This window comes from Gasterosteus aculeatus, chromosome 8 (assembly GCF_964276395.1).
Source record: "Gasterosteus aculeatus chromosome 8, fGasAcu3.hap1.1, whole genome shotgun sequence".
In the NCBI taxonomy this organism is placed as follows: domain Eukaryota; kingdom Metazoa; phylum Chordata; class Actinopteri; order Perciformes; family Gasterosteidae; genus Gasterosteus; species Gasterosteus aculeatus.
The window spans coordinates 13390625-13408971 of record NC_135695.1 but is presented as its reverse complement, the minus strand read 5'-3'; the positions used below and the strand labels follow the sequence as shown (position 1 = coordinate 13408971).

The window sequence follows — 18347 nt, the reverse complement described above, 5'->3', positions numbered from 1 at the left end:
CTGTCGGTGCACGGGTCCAAATGAAAGGATTAAATCACTACAGATGCGTCAAGATGTCAATTTCTTCAACTCAAATTATTTTAAGTTTGTATAAAGTATTACCTCACAAAAAAAAACGTGAAATGTGAAATAGAAAGGTGTGGATGTTTTCACCTTTTTACAATGATCTTAGTTTCCCCATAAACACCACATCACTGCTCATTTACTTTGCAAAGACTTGATTTATTTTGAATAGCAAAGTCGTCTCACAGAGACCACCTTCATTAAAACCTATTTACAACACGTTGAATAGTGCAAAACCACACAAACTGCCCTCGTGGAGATTCTTGTATGGAGGACAGTAGATCCCTAGTGGGGGGATTATAACAACTGAAAGAACAGAATATGGCAGGTTGGCACAAATGAGGAGGACTCTTCCAACAGAAGGGAGCAAACTGCTACAACAAGGGTGATGTTAAACCATTAAGCTGTAGCGTGGATATGTCAGGTTAGGACTTAAAAAGAAGTCAAGTAAATCTCAACGAATAGTGTTCTTTATCAACAAAAAAAAGGTACATTTAAGAAATCCCCAAAGCCCAGATGTATTAAAACGTGAAACGAGCACTTTGTGGTTGAGGGAAGGAAAAGATGACGACCTAAACCCACGTGGAAGGTCGTGCCCACCACCCCTGAGTGAAAACCGATTAAAAAGAAGGTCGTAGCACCGTCAAGACACCACAGAACGCCAGCTTTGCCATTTCCCCTCAATCCAAACGTGTCTCGAATTGTGACAGACACAACACATTTCTTAAAGTGCACTCGCTCCATTGAGCGGTTACTTCCACTCACATTTCTCTTCTTACACAAAACCATCAAGCCCCATTTTTTAAAAAAAAGAGCACAAAAGAGATGAAATACAATTTGCCATACATCACAATTTGTTGCATATTGAAATTTCTTATCGGGACCACTTGTTGTGCTGTTGAAAACTTGGACCTTACAGCAAGTGTGGATGCAAAATCTCCTCTTCTGGCAAGAAAACACGTACATACAGTTTGGTCGACAGACCAAATACATAAACATTACATATAAATTATTTGTGCTACTTTAAATAACCTGAAAATTTTAGAAATAGCCAATAGGTCTTCAAGAGATAAAAAGGAAGGTTTGTCATTTGAAAACAACTTGGTCAGACTGATTGACACAATGTCAGACAGATAGTAAATATGCTCTTGAGGACCAAAGTTGTTCACAAAACCCCCACATTGATGCCTCTGAGACAACCTTATGTCCCATTATTATGATTATTCAGTATTTGTGCATCATAAGTCCATCCGCAGTTCGGGGTACAGTGGAAATGACGACCCTGTGATCATCGATCGTTACATTAGTTTAAATCACGCCAAAGACGGGGGAAGTAACACTGCGATCACCGCCGATTACAGAAGGAGCGAAAGGATGAAACAGTCGGAAAACCATCGGGCCTTGACAGAGAAGTACTCAACTGTGGGAGAGCGATTTGGCTGATGGCTGGACGTATAAATAAGTGATAGAAAAATCCGTCATCTCCGTGCGCTCCATGCAAAAGACGTGCACCGGGCTCCTCTTTGGTAAATGCGTAGCACTGCGCCTCCGCTGTGAGACCTACAGCAGGCCAACGAGGATCGGTGTAGCCCTGGTCAGACGGCATGCACGGGCAGAAGCGCCTGAAAGGTCACGTGACTTCAGACGTGGAACGGTGTCCGCCAGGAACGTGTCCGTCAAACTTGGTTAAAGTGTTGCGTCGCCGAGTCAGAGCCGTGGGGCTTTGGATCCTGACGACGGACGCGCTGCAGCCAGGCAGCGTGTGCGTGCATTATTAAGCACGGCTCCGTGCGACAAAGTTGAGGCGTGTCCACTGGTTTACTGCACGAGGAGGAAGTGTATAGCCCTTCAAGTTAACAAGTGGTCTCTGAAATTGCACAGATTGTCCATTTGTCCTCCGGCCAACAGCACGCGGCGTACTGGGAGCACATTGAATTTTGTTGCACTGCGTTCGGCTAGAAGAGGTCCAGATAATCCTCCAATCACAGGTGTTATGTGTCTTGGTACCTACGGAAAGACGAGGGGACCAGTTGAGATTTAAATGCAAACCAAAAAAAACACAAAACACACCCGATGATGATTTTGTTATTAATAGAAACTGCAAATAAATCCAACAAAAGATTCTTTTCTTGATTGCAAAATCAGTCAGAACAGCCTAACTGGGTAGAAACAAACCACTCAATTAAACATTTCCATCCCTAAACAAATAGTCCCCCACAGAGAGAGCGAGCCTCCTCACCCGCTCTGTAGAGTGAAATCAGACAGCGCCCCCAACGAGGTCAGCTGCTGCTCCAGGGCCACGATGCGCAGACCGATGTAGCCGGATGACAGCAGCAGCAGCACCACCCTGCGCGCAACAGAAAAACATTTAGTCACATACATGTTCTTTTCCCCCCCGATCATTGCAGCCACTGCAATGACATTGAATGATACCAGCTTACAGCAGGTACGTAGAGAACCAACAGCTAAAGCCCCCCTCCCCCCCCGTATATATATGATCCTTCTGGAGGGTATTTCACTTTACAGCACTGCCATAGTGTCCAACCACCAAACTGGGGTCAGGTGCATTTAACCACATTAATGGGTTATTAACAAAATCAAGATTGTCAGGCTTGGGTTTGTCTATAATGGAAGGAGATCCAACGGGATGACCCAGTTTGTTACCACAAAAATCTTGGAAGGAATTACTTTCTAGTGCGGGGAGGAGCGGATTTAAAACGATCACGCCGGACGATAAGGCACTGGATTAAAAGGGAGAGCGAGGGAGGGGTGGCTGTAGAGGGGAGGAGCTACTCACAAAATCAAGTAAATAAAGAGTAGAGTGTTGAGGGTGCTGGCCTCTCTCTGAACCAGCAGGGACTTGGCCTTTCCTGTCACACTCCAAACCCACGATCCGCGAGAACCTGGAGAAGGAGACGCAAAGGGAGCATGAACATCAACGTTCTCATGCTGGTAGGTTGGACCTTACTCACGCTCACTGTGCATATTGTATAGATGACCAAAAAAAATGAAACCACAGGGTTCTCTGCAACTACGCAAACTAACACGTTCTAAATTCTTATCTACTCAAATCGAAACACAAGCAACGTCTTATTGCAGAGTTGATAAATCGAGGAGCCAGAGTTCTCCAGGAGTAACAGATGGGTGGGTGCGTTTCTTACCCGATACGGACAGCTCCTCCGAGGATGAGCTATCACTCTGCTCCTGCATGTGTAGGCTCCTGAAAGTCGCTGCATTCCCTTTAGATTCTGAGAGAGAAAAAGAATACAGAGAATCAACATTAGTTTAAATTTCACTATGACAAGATGGTTCTAGGTCCAGGTGACGTTTAGACTTTAGGTCTGTCAGGGACGGTCACCTCGGTGTGGTCTGTGCACAAGCTGGTCCTGAGGAGATTGGGACTCCAGAGAGCCATCGAACTGGTGGAAGCCGTCGTCCAGGCTGGACAGGCTGGAGCTCTGTTGGGATGAGAGAGAGAGAGAGGAACGCCGTCACTAAACGGCTCCATCGGGGAGTTCAGCCACGTCTATATTTAGTGCTGAGAAAAAATACCTTTGAGCCATATGACAATAATGTCAGTATGTTCTTTTTCCTAATGTGAAAGGGTCTCTTACCACAAGTTTGATCTTATCAAAGCTGTTTTCGGCAGAGGAGAAAACGGGGCTACTAGTTGTGCTGCCATCCTGTTACACAGAGAAATGTTCCAATTTTACCCATCAGAAATTGCCCTTTGGACAGTTAATTATCATTAAAAATGAACAATATTGACAGATATATTGATCTTGAAAATATACTATATTTTCAAAAGTGCATATTGAACAGCTATTTGCTTATGAAATGAACAAACGAAGGCTTTTCCTTAATGAAATAATAATATTATTTTAAATTAACCATTGCAGAACATCTGAATACATGAGAACTAACATCGGACCAGAGCAACTCACCTCTAGCTGAGGAGATACTGAGCGCAGCAGCTTATAACAGGATTCTCTGTTACGCAGCGACACAAACAGGTACTAAATCACAAAGAAAAAATAGCAATGTTAGTCTGCAGACCTCAACCATCACATACACTCATGGAATCGATTACAGCCAATTGAACCTTGGAAGATGGAGTAAATAATAGTGTTTGATACTGTGGGGCTGAAGGGGAGGAGCTGACCTTGTCTCCTGCTGAGGTGCGAATAGACATGGCGTTGGGTACCAGTAAAGCCGTGTTCTGCTTCTTTACGAAGTGGATGCAGGAAACTGGAATAACCACCTAGAAGAGCACCCAGCAACACAACACTGAATGTTAGCAAAAGGTCGACAATGTGGTCAAATATTGTAGTGAGTTTGGTTCATTAAATTAATTGCGTGGATTAAAAAAAAAAGATAAGAGGGCAAAGGGAGGGCGGAGCCACAGCCTACCTTCGTGTCTTTGAGCAAAACGGAAGAGTAAAAACAGGCATGGGTGTCGGTGATGTACAGTCTTCCATGGTAGGGCACTTCCTTCTGCAGGGCACAGATGTACGCTGGGGGTGGAGAAGGAACAAACACACCTTTAGTTTAATGTGGCTCATCCATTGCGTCACGCATCGTCCTTTTCCTTTGTGTCGACATACCGTGTATCAGGTCTTCACTCTGCGGAATGTCTGGGAATAACTTGTGGAATGTCTTGTTGTGCTTTGTGAAACTCTAAAAAGAGGAGGAAAAAAAAGAAAAAAGTCAACAACCGCACCGGTCTGGTTTGAGGCCACACCCCCTTTAACCCGTTCACACCAACATTGTGGTGAACTAGAAGAACCACAGCGGAGTGTGTTTTCAGCGGAGCAGCATGACAACACGTTTCAAAGGCCGGCGCACTTACAGTTTGTGTTCCAGTGCCTTCCGTCCTCTCAAAGCCTGCGATGGTGTCCTCGTCGAACGTCTGCGACCTGCAGAGACAAAAAGACCACAGCTGTAAACTTTCTGAGGAAACAAATATTTGAGATTACAATAACAGAAATAAGACGGTCCATTAAAAGAGCCAATCCCCGGACAGAACTATGGTTAGTGCTAAAATGATACGTGTTCAAAGGCTGGGTAAGTACATGGTCAGAGGCAGTGGGGATGAATATTGCTCTTCACGCCAACAAATCTACCTCACACATTTGAATCATGTGAGGAGAGTCATGAGTCTGTCACAAGTGAACACCAGTTGAGTCGGGTCTGGTGATGTGTGTTCACAATAGCTGTATCTCCCCTACATCTAATGTGGGATTTTCGGCGTTTACAAAGATTGACTCAGTTCTTTTCCACCGTGTTCTGACATGACTGCACGAGTGGGAGGTTTCACTGCTTTCATTTCGGTTTCAAAATTGGAATTGGGCCTATGAAAACATCTATCCGTTTCCATGAAGGCGGTTCCTCGTTATCAGTCCTCCATCTGTAGTTCCGCCTCGCTGTGCGGGCTTGTTGAGAATTACATTTCAACAGTATTTTAAGATATGGACTCTTTTTTGTGTGTAAGCTATTATCCGCCCTACCTGACGGCCTCTTGTCTGGTGATGGTTTTGTGCTGCAGCTCGAGCTGCGCAGCCTCCAGGCTCAGGGCCTTCCTGCTCTCCACCTTCCTGATGCTTCCATTGCCGAAGCCGCTCCTGCTTTTCTTCACTTTGGCAGGCAGCGCGTCGCCACTGGCGTCCACCGGGTAGCTGCTGCAAAGGAGGAGGGGCACATATTTAGACCACCGACCACAGCGAGCGTGCTCAATAAACACAAACAACGACTACCTGCACTTTCACTAGTACGTGAGGCTCAGAGCCGCAGCCAAGAATCCCACTGCCAAAAGGACGTCATGCACCAGTCAGCCATCATCCATCACCAACCGGCGCGGATAAACACACGCATGGCTTTAACACTCAAATCGCCAGGCTAATTTAATTAAAAGGCCACATATTGGCCGGACTGACAACTAGCAAACGATGGATTGTTTTTATGATGTGCTGGGAAAGTTTTATTGACACGCTTTGCGTCAGCGCGCCACTTGTGGGAACACAATTGCCCGTCCTCGCTGCTTTACAAGCCAATGAAACTAGACTCTAAAACTGACAAGCTGCTTCAGAAATTCCAATACCAATAAACTATAAAAAAAACCGCCTTGTACCGTGACCTGTCCTTGACCAGCAACAAAGGAGCCGCGCGCCCGCATTCGTTCTAAGACTATTACGACACAAATACAATGGCGGCGCAGGTCGACACTGCGCGAGACAAGTGCCTGATTCGGTGAAAAAAAGAATAAAAAAAACTCTTCACAAAGCCACTAAAGACAAAAACAACAAAGATAAACTTACCTGGGTGTTTTAAGCCGCCTTGACGTACGGAAACTGATATACCTGCCGACAGTGGGCATTTCCTCTACTACTCAAAACAGCCTTATAACCAAGCTTCACTCACTGGCTTCACAGCACCAAAGCTAAGCTACGCTAACAAAACATCCCCAAACGACTTTGAACAGTTATCCTCGTGTTTCAAATGTGTGGCCCGAGATGAGCCGTTCCAAGTTGAGTCGAGCTCCTCAGCCACATCCTGCCAGAAAAACAGTGCTGATGTGTTTCAGTGGTAAGAGGAAGAAGCCACTTTGCATTGAGAATGGTGCGACACTTGGCCACTCCCCCCTGAGCGAGCATGGGCGGAGCATAGAATCTCTCACACACACACACACACACACGCACACGCACACGTTCAAAGAAAGTAAACCCATCCAATAAATCATTCCACTGACAAATTACTAGAATCATTTCTCCTGGGGCGAAGGTGGAGTTGATGTTTTTTGAGAGTAGAAAACGCTCGCGAGGTGCTCAGACCGGCCCGAATGAGGAGTGGTTAATTACCGGCTTCTAAGTGGATGAATCACCCCAAGCAGACAGAACAATCCAAACTTTTTTCCTTAATCAACTCAGGATTAGACCTTGGATAAAGTAAAACATAAACAAACTTGTTGCACATTTTTAAAAATGCAATTGCAGATTGCAAAGACGTGTTGCGGTTTTAAGGAAAGAAAAGAAAAAAGGACGGTATGGATTCTCGATGAGGGACTTTGTCCCCTTTCCAACAATTAGTGCCCCGTGACGCCTGAGTAATTGGAGTAAAGGTCAAGAGAGAGGACGAGGTAAATGTGAAACTGGCAGTCTGGTGCAACACTTCCTCACGTCACGTACAAACAGATGTTCTCCTGCTTATGAGGAGCAATCCCATTTCTTGAGTGAAAGCTGAAGCCTGATTGTTATCAACCGTTCAACCCCTTTGTGGCAGGCTAATCGCTGCAGTAGCTTTCTCTATCGCACAGACTGAACAAAAAGAATGCACAGGTCTCCTTCCGTCTTAACTGCTTTGGTATGCAAACGCTGGTGTTTCCAGCAGAGGCAAGGCAATGTGGGAACAGCAGCTTCCTTGTCGGGTGCCTACCAGCTGAAACACCTCCACATGGGCAGGTGTGTGTGTGTGTGGAGGGGGGGGTAAAGTGGCAGCGGTTGGAATTCCTCAACAACTTCCTCTTTACTCAAGACAAAACGTATGCTCCGACGAGGTCACAATGAAGCGGCTCCGCGGGCGGCCATCGCCACTCCTCCGTTCCCTTTATCCTGGTCAGACAAAAGGCCTCGACATCTGACCTACTTCCTTGTTGGAGCACCATGTCACACTCCCTGGTACAAATCAATCCTGGGAGAAGTCGTACTGCCACCCTCGTCGGTTCAAAGCAGGAGCAAGTGGAAAGGGCATACCAAATCCTCAGCGGCAGTAAAAGCTGGAGGTGACGGGAGCGTTTGTATCAGGAATCGCTTTCAGAGAACAATTCGTCTCATTTGACGACATGTTCTGTGAGATTGAGATTACCAAAAACCCCATAACACTTTTATCCATTTCTTTATCAGCATTTGCACTTGCATTGTTTAAAAGACAGGCATACAGCTTTATCAGTCTCAAAGGTCGTGGGCTCTGGCCCGTGAACACTTCATTGCCTTCAGGTTTTATCTATTGAGGATCACACGACAAAGCATATACAACAAAAAGCAGGGGAAAAACAAAATAATGTAGCCAGCTGTAGTTTAGAATTAGGCAAAGAGTCCAACAGCGGGACTCAAAAGTAGCTGGTGATCAGAAAGGGGCCTCGCTCACAGGCCTTACCTTCCCGCAGTCTCAGAGCAATGACAATCATCCGCAGCACCCTGTTGGTTCGACAGGCCTTTTCCCCGCTCCATGTCCAACGGAGCTCCCTACAAGCTGGGAACCACCACTACACAAGGCAGCCGCACCAGTATGGCAGTTATATATTCGGCATTTGGACCCTGAGCACAGACGGCTAAATCAAAGAGGGTGCAAAGGTCCATTTTACTGCATCGTTTTAAAGAGCCACCACATGACCATTGCTCCAGAAACAAACAGTGGAAAAAAAGAGGGTGCAAATAGAACGACCTCAAACCCCCCCCCAAAGAAAATAGCCCGGGGTTCAAGCCTGAAATGCCACCCCGAGCGGTCTTTCTGGTGTCTTTTCTCACTATGCGTTGTCATGGAAACCGGTACAACAGTAGGGGGCAGATGACGGACCTGTGGGGGCGAGAGGACCATTGCCAGGTTGTTCTCAGTTTAGGAGGCCACACAATGACATTCAAAGGGCCGCTCTCAATAACAAGGAGATGGCTTTAAAAGCAGCCATTGCAATGCGCACGACAAAAGGTGGTTCATAGCCTTTGTGTTTGTTGCTAATGGGGCCAGAACACACAGGAATATTTGTGTTGGACTCAAGGGGGAAATGGAACATATGTTGTAAATAGAATGATTCAGTACGGTAGGCCTAATGTAGGAGACTTGTGTTTGTCAGAGTTCAGTTTAATGGGCTCGTTTTCTACCTGATACTATATAAATATACAGGGACCATATTAAGCCACTGTATCACGGTCTAAGAATCAACAGGTATCAGTTCTATCATTCAACGACCCGATTGCAGAGAGCCACTTATTCTTTCTAAACAAAATATAGCTTACACAATGACAGGCTCTTAAAAAAAAGGGACAATTAACCTAAAAAATATAAAATAGATAACTTTCCCATACCAAACTTTTGTTTTTGTGTTTGTTAGCCTAGTCTTGGGAGATACCTGCGTTTCCCCACACGGAAATGGTCAATCATCTTCAATTAGCGTCATGATTTCTGGGAAAGAGACATGACGAGTTTCACAAATGTTATTTTTTGAGTGCACGCTTGATTAATTCCTTAAAAGACCAGTTAATCACGGGGACAATACAGCAGGGAAAAAGTCCCGGGGGCCCCTCCGCGGCTCGGCCAGCGAGATAATAACTGAATACACGATGATCGAATTACATACTGTAATATTGCATAAATCACTATATGGTGCTTCCTGTGTACAAACCCGTGAGCGACTATTTTGTGCTTGTCATGCAATATTTTATCTACAGATAAAGGGTGGAGGTGCAAGTCACTTCTCACGAAACGCACGCAGTGGAAACTATTTTCCTGTCACTAAACTGGAGAACCGTCTCCATCACAAGTTGATTTTTGAAACTCTTTTAAGAAGGTTTGTTGGAACATTTCTAAAAATGTAATGTAAAATGTATTGCAGGCTGACACTGGCCTTTAACAAACACACAATCAGGCCAGGAAATGCTGCTTTCCAGGTAACATGGGGTATTTCTTTAATGGTAACTAATAACCAGAGAAGTTGTGTAATAAATCCAAAAGAAAGCATGTTGTTTAAATTCACTGGGAAACTGGGTTAACGTTCTGGTTACAAAACAACTCCCCCGGAGCAGAGTCATGATGCTTCGGTCTGCTAACCCGAAGCAGACACATGATCCCAGGAGTCCTGCTGCAGACGTCAGTGAACGCAGCCTGAAGACCAACTGCTTTGGTGCAGAATTCTCGTGTGACGGCTTCTCAACAGGCAACACTACCGGCCCAACGACGCGAGCAACCTGGTTCACATGCGATGTCGACAAAAAGGACACGCTTACAAGTAATCTCCGTCTTCTGCAGAGTTGTGCATGGATCTTGTGGTCTGAATAGCTGAGGACCGATCAGCCAATCAAAACCCATACAGCCCCAAAGGAAACAGCAGGCTATTACAGCTGGGCTTTAGTGCTTATTATTTAATGTCGGAATCTGTGAAAATGTGTTGGTTTTGGTTTGACATTTGTAAACAAAAGACAACCCAAAAAGTTAATCTAAGTTGAGCAATATGCATGTGGATGAGATTCAACAGAGCAGGCATCCCGTAGGGAAGCAAGTGGCCATGGTTAAATAAATGTCGTCCGCAGTGCCCGGCCAAGGCTCAATTTTGCATGAAAAGTGTGTGCGTGCATGTGTTCCAAGTGGAACAGAGCGTGTCTGTGTACATGTGTTGCAGAACAACTGTGTGCGAGTGGGAAGTCATGAGGCCCCGAGCACGCGGTATCTCACGCCGCTTCCTCTGTGCTAACCGAACGCGGAGACACAGAGGGGCTTTCTTTAAAAAGGCGACACAGAATACTTTCAGCGACCAGGCATGTGAACACGCCGGATGGTGTGGCGACGGGGTGACGCTGGAAAATCGCTAGGGCTTCAAAATAAGGCCACAGTGGGGCCTTGAAGACGGATTTACAGCAGAATTGGGTTCCTCTCAGTTGCACAGAACAGCAGGTTGGTTGTGTTAACTGTCACAGACACAACTACTGATTAGAAATGAGCCTGGTGCAAGACAGCCTAAGGCTGAAATACTTATCTTGGAAGTTCAAAATATCTTTTATGACATGGGCTCAGCCTTGCACCTTGAGATGAAACAATTTACTGCAGTTTTTCTTTTTGCAATTAGTAACATACTTACTGAATACCTTCTGACACAATTTGTTTAATTAATAAAATAATTCACTGCCCTTAATAAACTAGGTGTTGCCCTTTGTACCTCCGTCCCCTACACACTTTTAATGTAATAGGAAACTAAATCAAATATACTGCCTCCTTAAAAAAAAAAAAAAAAAAGGTGCTTTATGCATGGCAGAAATAAAGTGCACTGCGGTGGCGACAATGGACTCTCTTGAGGGTGAGTCAGCATACCGTGAACAAGCTTCCGTGAGTACCAAGAAGAGAAAGGACCAACAATGGCGCCCCGTTTCTTGGCTTTACGACAAGCGCAGCGGAGCGGTCATTAGCACCAGCCTGACAGCGGCAACACCCAACCACCCGTGACTGGCTGGTCACCACGCAACACTTCATTTGGCCAGGAACTCTTCAGCGGACGTGGCTTCAACCTGTAACCCGCCGGCAGCACATCTCATAACCCGGACCCACCCGGTCTCCACTGCCGAACAGCAGCAAGGCAGCGCTGTACTGCCGGCATCTGCAGCGGCGCCAACTGAGCGCCTGCGTGGCTGCCCCGCCCAGCTGCCCCGCCCGGCCTATTCCAGGCACCTCCATCCGAACAAGCCTTGCAGCAGGACTTGGAGGATGAGCTCGCCGGCAGGCGTTTTTTGGGCATTAAAGCAGGCGCTGTACTTACTTGCCACGTTCAAACCCCCATCGCCAGTCCGACATTTGGATTTAGAGGGTAGAACAAACCGACTGGAATACAGAGCGTGACGAAATAAGTCGATCAGACACGGTGCACGGCTCAAATAAGGCCCAGCTGCCACGACAGTTGTAAATGTGTGCGCGTGTCGTGGAAAGCGATAACACCCCACATGCCGTACTGCAGACACATCAGAGCTATGCTGATAAGCAGCAGGCCAGCAGTACGATTAGCAGGGCTTTGGTTTCAAGCACATGGCTATCTATGGGGAGGAAAGTGAAAGGCAACGCTCAGAGGACGAGGACTGCCATCGGTGAGCTGCAAGGAGCCTTTATATGACACTAAGTACCACCTGTGGTCGACTTGATGGAGCTAAAAATAGAGTTTTCGGGAAAGCATGACCTCGCTTCCTGATATTGATATATATACGTGTATGTGTGTGTTGCCCTGGGGGTAACGCTATGTGTGCAAGTTTGAAAGAGTGCTTGATTGAAAGGGGATTGTGAATAAACAGTCGTGTCTGCGCTTTATGTAAATAAAATAAAATAAAAAAGGGCTGGACAATCGGTGATCAAAATGTGATCCACATAGGCCGAGAAATGAAGTGACAGTGAGCAGGAGGCACAAACGAGATTAAGGAAAGAGCAGATCTGGGCCAGCTTCCTTTATGCCACTGCACTGTATGTAAATGCGGTGTATTTACTCTGCGATGGGTGTAGTAATTCGCTGGCTACTAACCTTGACACAAAAAGCCTTCGGTTAGCGTTACAATAAACCAACACAAATGGCTCCCAGATGAATTGACCATCTTAAGTATGCAAAGAGTTATCCAAAGTCTGACCTTTATGCATGATGATATCATGACTGGCCTAACAAAATGCATTTTAAGTTAGAATCCAAGATGTAAAGTTACTGCATAACGTCAGTGGTTGTAACGGATTACGTCACCGTACCGTTAGCTAGAGATGGTGAAACGTTAGATGCGGACCCATCTGAGGCGAGGCGGATGCTAACAGTCTAGCATGATCAGTGTCCCCTCGCGTAGTTTCAATTCTTCAAAAACACACTTCCCTTTCTACGTGTTACATAAACACGAGGTGAAACCAGAGACTGCGAATAGGAAGGGAAACGCTATCAACTCTCATCGGGTCCGTTTGGCGACATCAGACGAATGCTAACCGTTAGCATCCAGCCCGTTAACGTTGATGCTGCCCACCGGCAGATAGCGGTCCAGCTAGCCACGTCCGTTCCACTCACCTCTCCTTCATGAAGTGCTTGAGTTTGACGATGGCCTTCTCGTCAATCTTTCTGAGGAAGGTTTTTAACCTGTCTCTCTTGTTCTCAAGCATTCTTCCCTCAGCCACTGGTCACCGGTTGGTGTAGAAACGACGCTCCGCGCCAGCCTACACCGTGTGTCTTGTTTGGCTGCGGGGTCTATATTTTTTTTCGTTCCTCCTTCTCACTCCATTCACGGCTGATGAAGATAATGAGCGCAAATCGGACCAAGTTAGTCGTCCAATCAACGTCGGCGACGACGGTCATGTCAGGCCGCTTCTCCAATCAAAACAGGGTAGTTGGCCCTCGCCGACCGCCCATTACCTAATATGGAAGTCGATCCGCCCCCGACGTGAGACCCCGGAGGATAGGGAACACATTCCTTTTGATTTCACTGGTGCTGTTATATTATGATAGATGCAAATTTGAACATTTCACGTATGAACAAAATATACCGAAAAAACGTTGTAGATTTGCAGCAGCGTCATATGTTTGCCACACGACACTTATCCGTCAGAGGAAATAACTATACTGATCCAACAGGGTGGGGCTGCTTTACATGCTGCTTTACATCCACAAACAAAGAGCTGAATTATATTGTAAGAGGTTGAATCTATACTATGTGCTATAAAGAAAATAGTAATTACTATTGCAGATATAGCTCACATGTTTCATCTGAATATGGTGACATTGCTATTTTCAATTATCTTTGTTACATTTGGGCTTTTAAACTGGGACACTCCTCAAAAAACGAGCAGTTGCACAAATGAGGAGCACAACAAGAGCTGGCAGCACCCATCGAGTAAAACGGGGAATTTAAACTGACCGACTTTTGTAACAAATAGCAAAGTGACAAGCCTGCTGTGCAAAAGGCTAAATACGGCTCAATCATCAGCTAAGTCACATTTTAGTCACAATGATTGTCGGTGTGTTACTTGTGACTGACGGATGTTTTTATAATAATGCTATAGCATAAAAATGAAATGTGCTCCATGAAGGTGTTTTAGTAGATTTTATATTGTAAGATGGTTTGCACCTCCTATTAAGGCAATTACCTAAAGTGTCCCTTAACAAGGTGTATGAGGGTTTTCTGTAGCTGTCCCTGAGCTTTGACCTCTATGTGAGGAGGGGTCACTATGAAAAATAAAAACACATAATATCTTTGCTGAAATAGAATAATATCATGTTTGATAATTCCTATAGAGGCAAATATTTAAAATTTTGAACAGCAATATTTCAGTAATTTGTGATTTTATTGTCCCAAAATGTGTCTGTAGGTCACCGTTACATCACGTCATGACAAATCAGTGAGTTAATGAAACACAGTTCAATCAGACACCCCACTGGAGGATGCTTGATGCACACCTAGATGACATACAAAAAAGATAATCAGTCATTATCGGGCAACTACAAAAAGAAATACACATACATCTTTACACTGAAAGCCCCTTTTTTTCTGACTTTGGCAGCTCAGGCGCTGCCACGGCACCAGGAACAGAAAAAGCACTGTCTTATTCGTCACTTGACACGACGTACACACCACCCACCCACTCACGCAATCTGCCCCACACCAGTCGGCCCACAGGTCTTCCCTTCCGCCGCACCCCCCCCCCTCCCCCGGCACGGAACAAAGCGGATAGAGAGGAGGACATCACGCTTCAAAACAGGGAAGTGTGTGATGCAACGAGGGGGTTTCGATGCAGCGTAGGCGATGACATGCTTGTCTGTATGGATTCGTCACAGAGAAAGCTGGCTGCACAATTGGACAGTGCGGGGTACCACGCAAGGGTCCAGGACTCACAAAAGCCTTCATGACACGTTTCGAGTTGGTTCGCGGTTGTCGAACCATATCGCCATTAGCTTGAGGCCCCTTGATCTGTAGTGAAGACACTGAGTAATTGAGGTGAAATTCGGCGCAGTAGACTGTCACTGCTGAATGAAAAGTGTATTCCAGTGTGTCAACTACTTCAAATCGAAACAAATAAGAAAATAGAATAAATGTTTATTCGTCACTGCAAAGTCTTTTTTGTCCTATGGGACCACGCGTTTCGCTAATATTAACACTCTGAGTCACCACGCCTGAATAATTCACCATTGATGTCGTCAATATTTGTAAGCGACACACCATCTAGTCACGAGCAATGAGCCGAGTGTCACATAAGACGGGCGTATTTAAAATGCACTTTGGCAAACATCATTGCAGCTTTTGGGCGGCTGTTACGGTTCTGAAACGTGCACGTTTCATTACTTTTGCGTCCTTCTATACTTTTGTACACATCTGGGAAACCCTAGTTGGTTTGTTATCTCCGACGTTGCTTAAGTCAGTTTGTTTGCTTCATAAAATATGGATCGAGGTTACCGTGTATGTCTCTGCGAGATTAGAGAAGCGAGAAGTCCTTAACCAACAGGATAATTTGTTGCAAAAGAGATGTGATCCTTATTATCAGCTGCTGGTGTTAACACTAACCTTGAGAGGCTGGCAACACCTTGGCCTGAAAAACAAGGCCATGACGCACAGACAGCTGCAGCCGTACACATGACAGCGCAGGTGTGTCAGAATGCTTGTGAAGCAGTAAAAAACAATCATGACTTCTACATTTGTCTTAATATGTTTTCCAAGCAGTTACCAATATGTAACGCGGGATAAAGCAACGTAAATATATGAAAGATGTGAAGTGAAAACAGCTTGTAATTAGCTTGTAATGGAATTGTGATAACCATTCAAATTGCAAACCTTTTCTAAATTAGCCAATGACTGGAGCACCTCAAACCTCTTTTATTAGATACTATTCGTCCTGACAGAATGTTAGTGCGAAATCTCAAGAATCTTAATTTCAATGGAAATACAGTTCACATTCCCAGCTGGGATTTTAAATTGTGATCTTTTTCAGATCAGATTTGGATTTTTGATTGTCCCGGCCTGCCTGTGTGCTTGTGTTGCACACGAGCAACTAGTCACATGGGAGAAAGTCTGACCAGTCCGTTAGCAAAGCAGCCTCCTGTCGCTGCACGCTCCACCTTTAGGTCATCAGACCTAAGTGGAAGTCCCTTATCGGACTATTTGAGTCATTTATCTCTTTCAATCCGGATCTGTCAAGGACTCCAGTTTAACAGGAATGTTTTTAGTCATACATATTACAGTACATACGGTTCTGGTAGTTTATTTATAGGACATCTCGTGTTATCACTTTGCGGGCTTTCCGGTCATGCGTACGCACATTTTTGTGCAGTAGGGTTGAAAAATTGACACATAAAAACTTGTGCTTGTCAGTCTGTCGGGTTAAAAAGGTCAGTGCGCCACCAAGGATTCACCTCAGCAACTGCTGATTTCCCTCAATGAGGCCAGCGAAGGGGGGAAGCACCTTACTCCCTATCCAATGATATCATCTTACCCTCTAACACTGGGACATTGTCTGTGGCCATCTCCAAGCGAGCCCACCGTGGAAATTCGTTTTGTTTTTTAAGATACGCTGAGGAATGTCACACTTGGGAACAGAACTGACACGGCCGGATTAGAGTCTGACGCTTGTCGTGTGCATGAAAAAAGAACGTTACCTGATGGGTTTTGTTTGTTTTCTCTGCACGTGAGAAGCTCAGGTGTAACACACACAACCCTCGTCTTAAAGGGTATCGGGTTTCTACCCGGCAGGGTCTGGTCGGCCTCTTCCAGCTTCTGTTACCAAGCCACTCTCATCACTAATTCATCCGCGCCCTTCACCCCAAAAAGCTATTTGGTCGGGCGGTTGGTTCTGCTGAGCGGGAGGAAAGGACAAGAGTTTCTCGCTCTTCGCCAGAGCAGTTCACCACGAGGGCTCCCAGAGGAGGGCCTTACCTAAGCTGGGGCCCGATGCAGAAGGGGGAGGCTATGAGCCCGCAGGACTCAAGGGCGGCGGGGGCCGAGGCCCCGGAAGAGCAGAAGGCCCAGAACCAGGGGCGGAATCAGGGCGGCGGGGAGCCCACAGCGCCTCCGCTTCCCCCTTCGCCACCACCACCGGGGCCGCCAGAATATCCCAGGCCCAGACTCATTTTCCACACCCAGCTGGCTCACGGGAGTCCCACGGGCCGCATTCACGGATTCACTAATGTCAAGGAGCTGTATGGAAAGATTGCCGAAGTGTTCAACATTTCCCCATCAGAGGTAATAAAAGAACACGGCTTTGCATGTAAATATCATTTGGCTAATTTGTGGTAGTCTTTCTTAGTTGGCCAGTTGTAAATATATTTTAGGTTTTCATTCTAGGCTATTTGCCATGATGCAGTGTTGAAGATCATTTGACCTCAACACTCTCTGTCCAAATTTGTGTTTGTCTGAGCCTTGACCAGGATCAATACTGAAAACAGAACCTGATAATAATACGCGGTCAGTAAACACCACTCACGCAACACACAGAGCAAAACTAAAAACTTTTTGCTTTGAAAGTTATGTGAAAAAATAAAAAGAACATGGTAGAAGATAGTAACATTGATCTAAAAAGGTCCTCAAAATGTCAAGCTATTTAAACAATTACATGCTGGTACTGTCCCTAACACAGGTTGTCTTTCATAAGTCCAAGATAAACATTGAAGACATCAAAAGGATTATTTTCTCTGACTTTGACACGTTCTTTCTGAGCCACATAATAAAATAAAATAAAACAGTTTTCAAATCCTAAACGGTACTTCCCATGACACGGACCTCTGTGGGTAAAAATTCCCTTCTGAAATACTCAAGGACGAAACCTTACACAAAACCATATATATATACACATATATATATATATATACACATATATATATACGGTTTATCTACGGTATCTACGGTAAAACAGTAGATAAACCGTATTTCCAAAGTAGTATGAAAATGATGCAAATAAAAAAGGTCATTTGGATCCTTTTCAGTAAGGTTACAGCAGGACGCTGCTGCCTTGTCACAAGGCCCGATTCCTTGAGAAAAGGTCTGGCCACTAAACCTTTAGCCAAGCTTCAATGCAGTCTGATACTGATACCAAAGGCCAGCGTACACAAATAGATGTCACAGACCTTTCATGGCTGGGCTCAGTTTTGGGGTTTTCATTCAGACGTTTTAATGCATAGATCCAGATCAGGTGGAAGTCGATGCAACAATAGACTGATCTGAGGGTGCAAAGAAGACTTTAGCAGGGCGTGAAATGTTGCCAATGGATTCTCTTTTTTTGTGCATGTACATGTTTTGTCTGGTTTACTGAATTAAACACGGTTTGTTTGTGCAATTCAATATTATACTAAAAGAATATAATTGTAAAATACTTTGACTTGTGTCAGGAATAACAGTAGTCATGCACTGCTCTGCGTGAAGCTCCATTACTGGAACAGAGCCATGACTATTCAACACAAACCGTATCCAACACTTATCAGCGTTGCGAAGGCCACTGTGAAGGCTGGAGATCAAAGGGTATAAAGCGACGCACACTTTATAGGAGCTGACCTTGATGATCTTAACTACCAGATATCGACCTGTTACAGGAATAAG

General features: G+C 45.3%; 2 protein-coding genes across 9 annotated transcripts in view; one reads left to right on the top strand and one right to left on the bottom strand.

The window, feature by feature from the left end:
• Positions 1-201: 201 nt before the first annotated feature.
• LOC120823800 (GRAM domain-containing protein 2B) lies at positions 202-13101 on the bottom strand. Of its 6 annotated transcripts, none has more exons than XM_040184118.2 (13): positions 12842-13101; positions 5571-5741; positions 4913-4979; positions 4668-4740; positions 4474-4577; positions 4226-4324; positions 4008-4079; positions 3678-3746; positions 3422-3521; positions 3225-3311; positions 2861-2966; positions 2303-2410; positions 202-2070 (listed from the first exon to the last, which is right to left on the bottom strand). In XM_040184118.2, exons 1-13 carry the CDS (start codon positions 12931-12933, stop codon positions 2055-2057), a joined length of 1164 nt encoding a protein of 387 aa, XP_040040052.2. In that variant the 5' UTR covers positions 12934-13101; the 3' UTR covers positions 202-2054. The 6 variants fall into 6 exon arrangements, with proteins under 6 accessions (XP_040040052.2, XP_040040053.2, XP_040040054.2 ...); XM_040184119.2 differs by having other exon boundaries at positions 5571-5738; positions 12842-13100; XM_040184120.2 differs by lacking the exon at positions 12842-13101 and adding an exon at positions 8212-8479.
• The window catches only part of gipc3 (GIPC PDZ domain containing family, member 3), a 16989-nt gene continuing 8532 nt past the window's right edge, over positions 9891-18347 (top strand). For 2 of the 3 annotated variants that reach the window (XM_040184125.2, XM_040184124.2), the window contains exon 1: positions 16588-16997. In XM_040184125.2, the coding sequence (XP_040040059.1) occupies positions 16707-16997 (291 nt within the window). In that variant the 5' untranslated portion in view covers positions 16588-16706. Of the gene's footprint in view, positions 10058-16587; positions 16998-18347 lie in introns of those variants that run through there. The other variant, XM_078108278.1, reaches the window with a different exon arrangement.

Coding starts and splice junctions, on each gene's coding strand:
- LOC120823800 (XM_040184118.2), bottom strand. CDS start 12,933: ATGCTTGAGAACAAGAGAGACAGGTTAAAAACCTTCCTCAGAAAGATT. Junction 4,325..4,473: donor TTTTGCTCAAAGACACGAAG/GTAGGCTGTGGC, acceptor GTGCTCTTCTAG/GTGGTTATTCCAGTTTCCTG. Junction 3,522..3,677: donor TTGATAAGATCAAACTTGTG/GTAAGAGACCCT, acceptor TCATCCCAACAG/AGCTCCAGCCTGTCCAGCCT.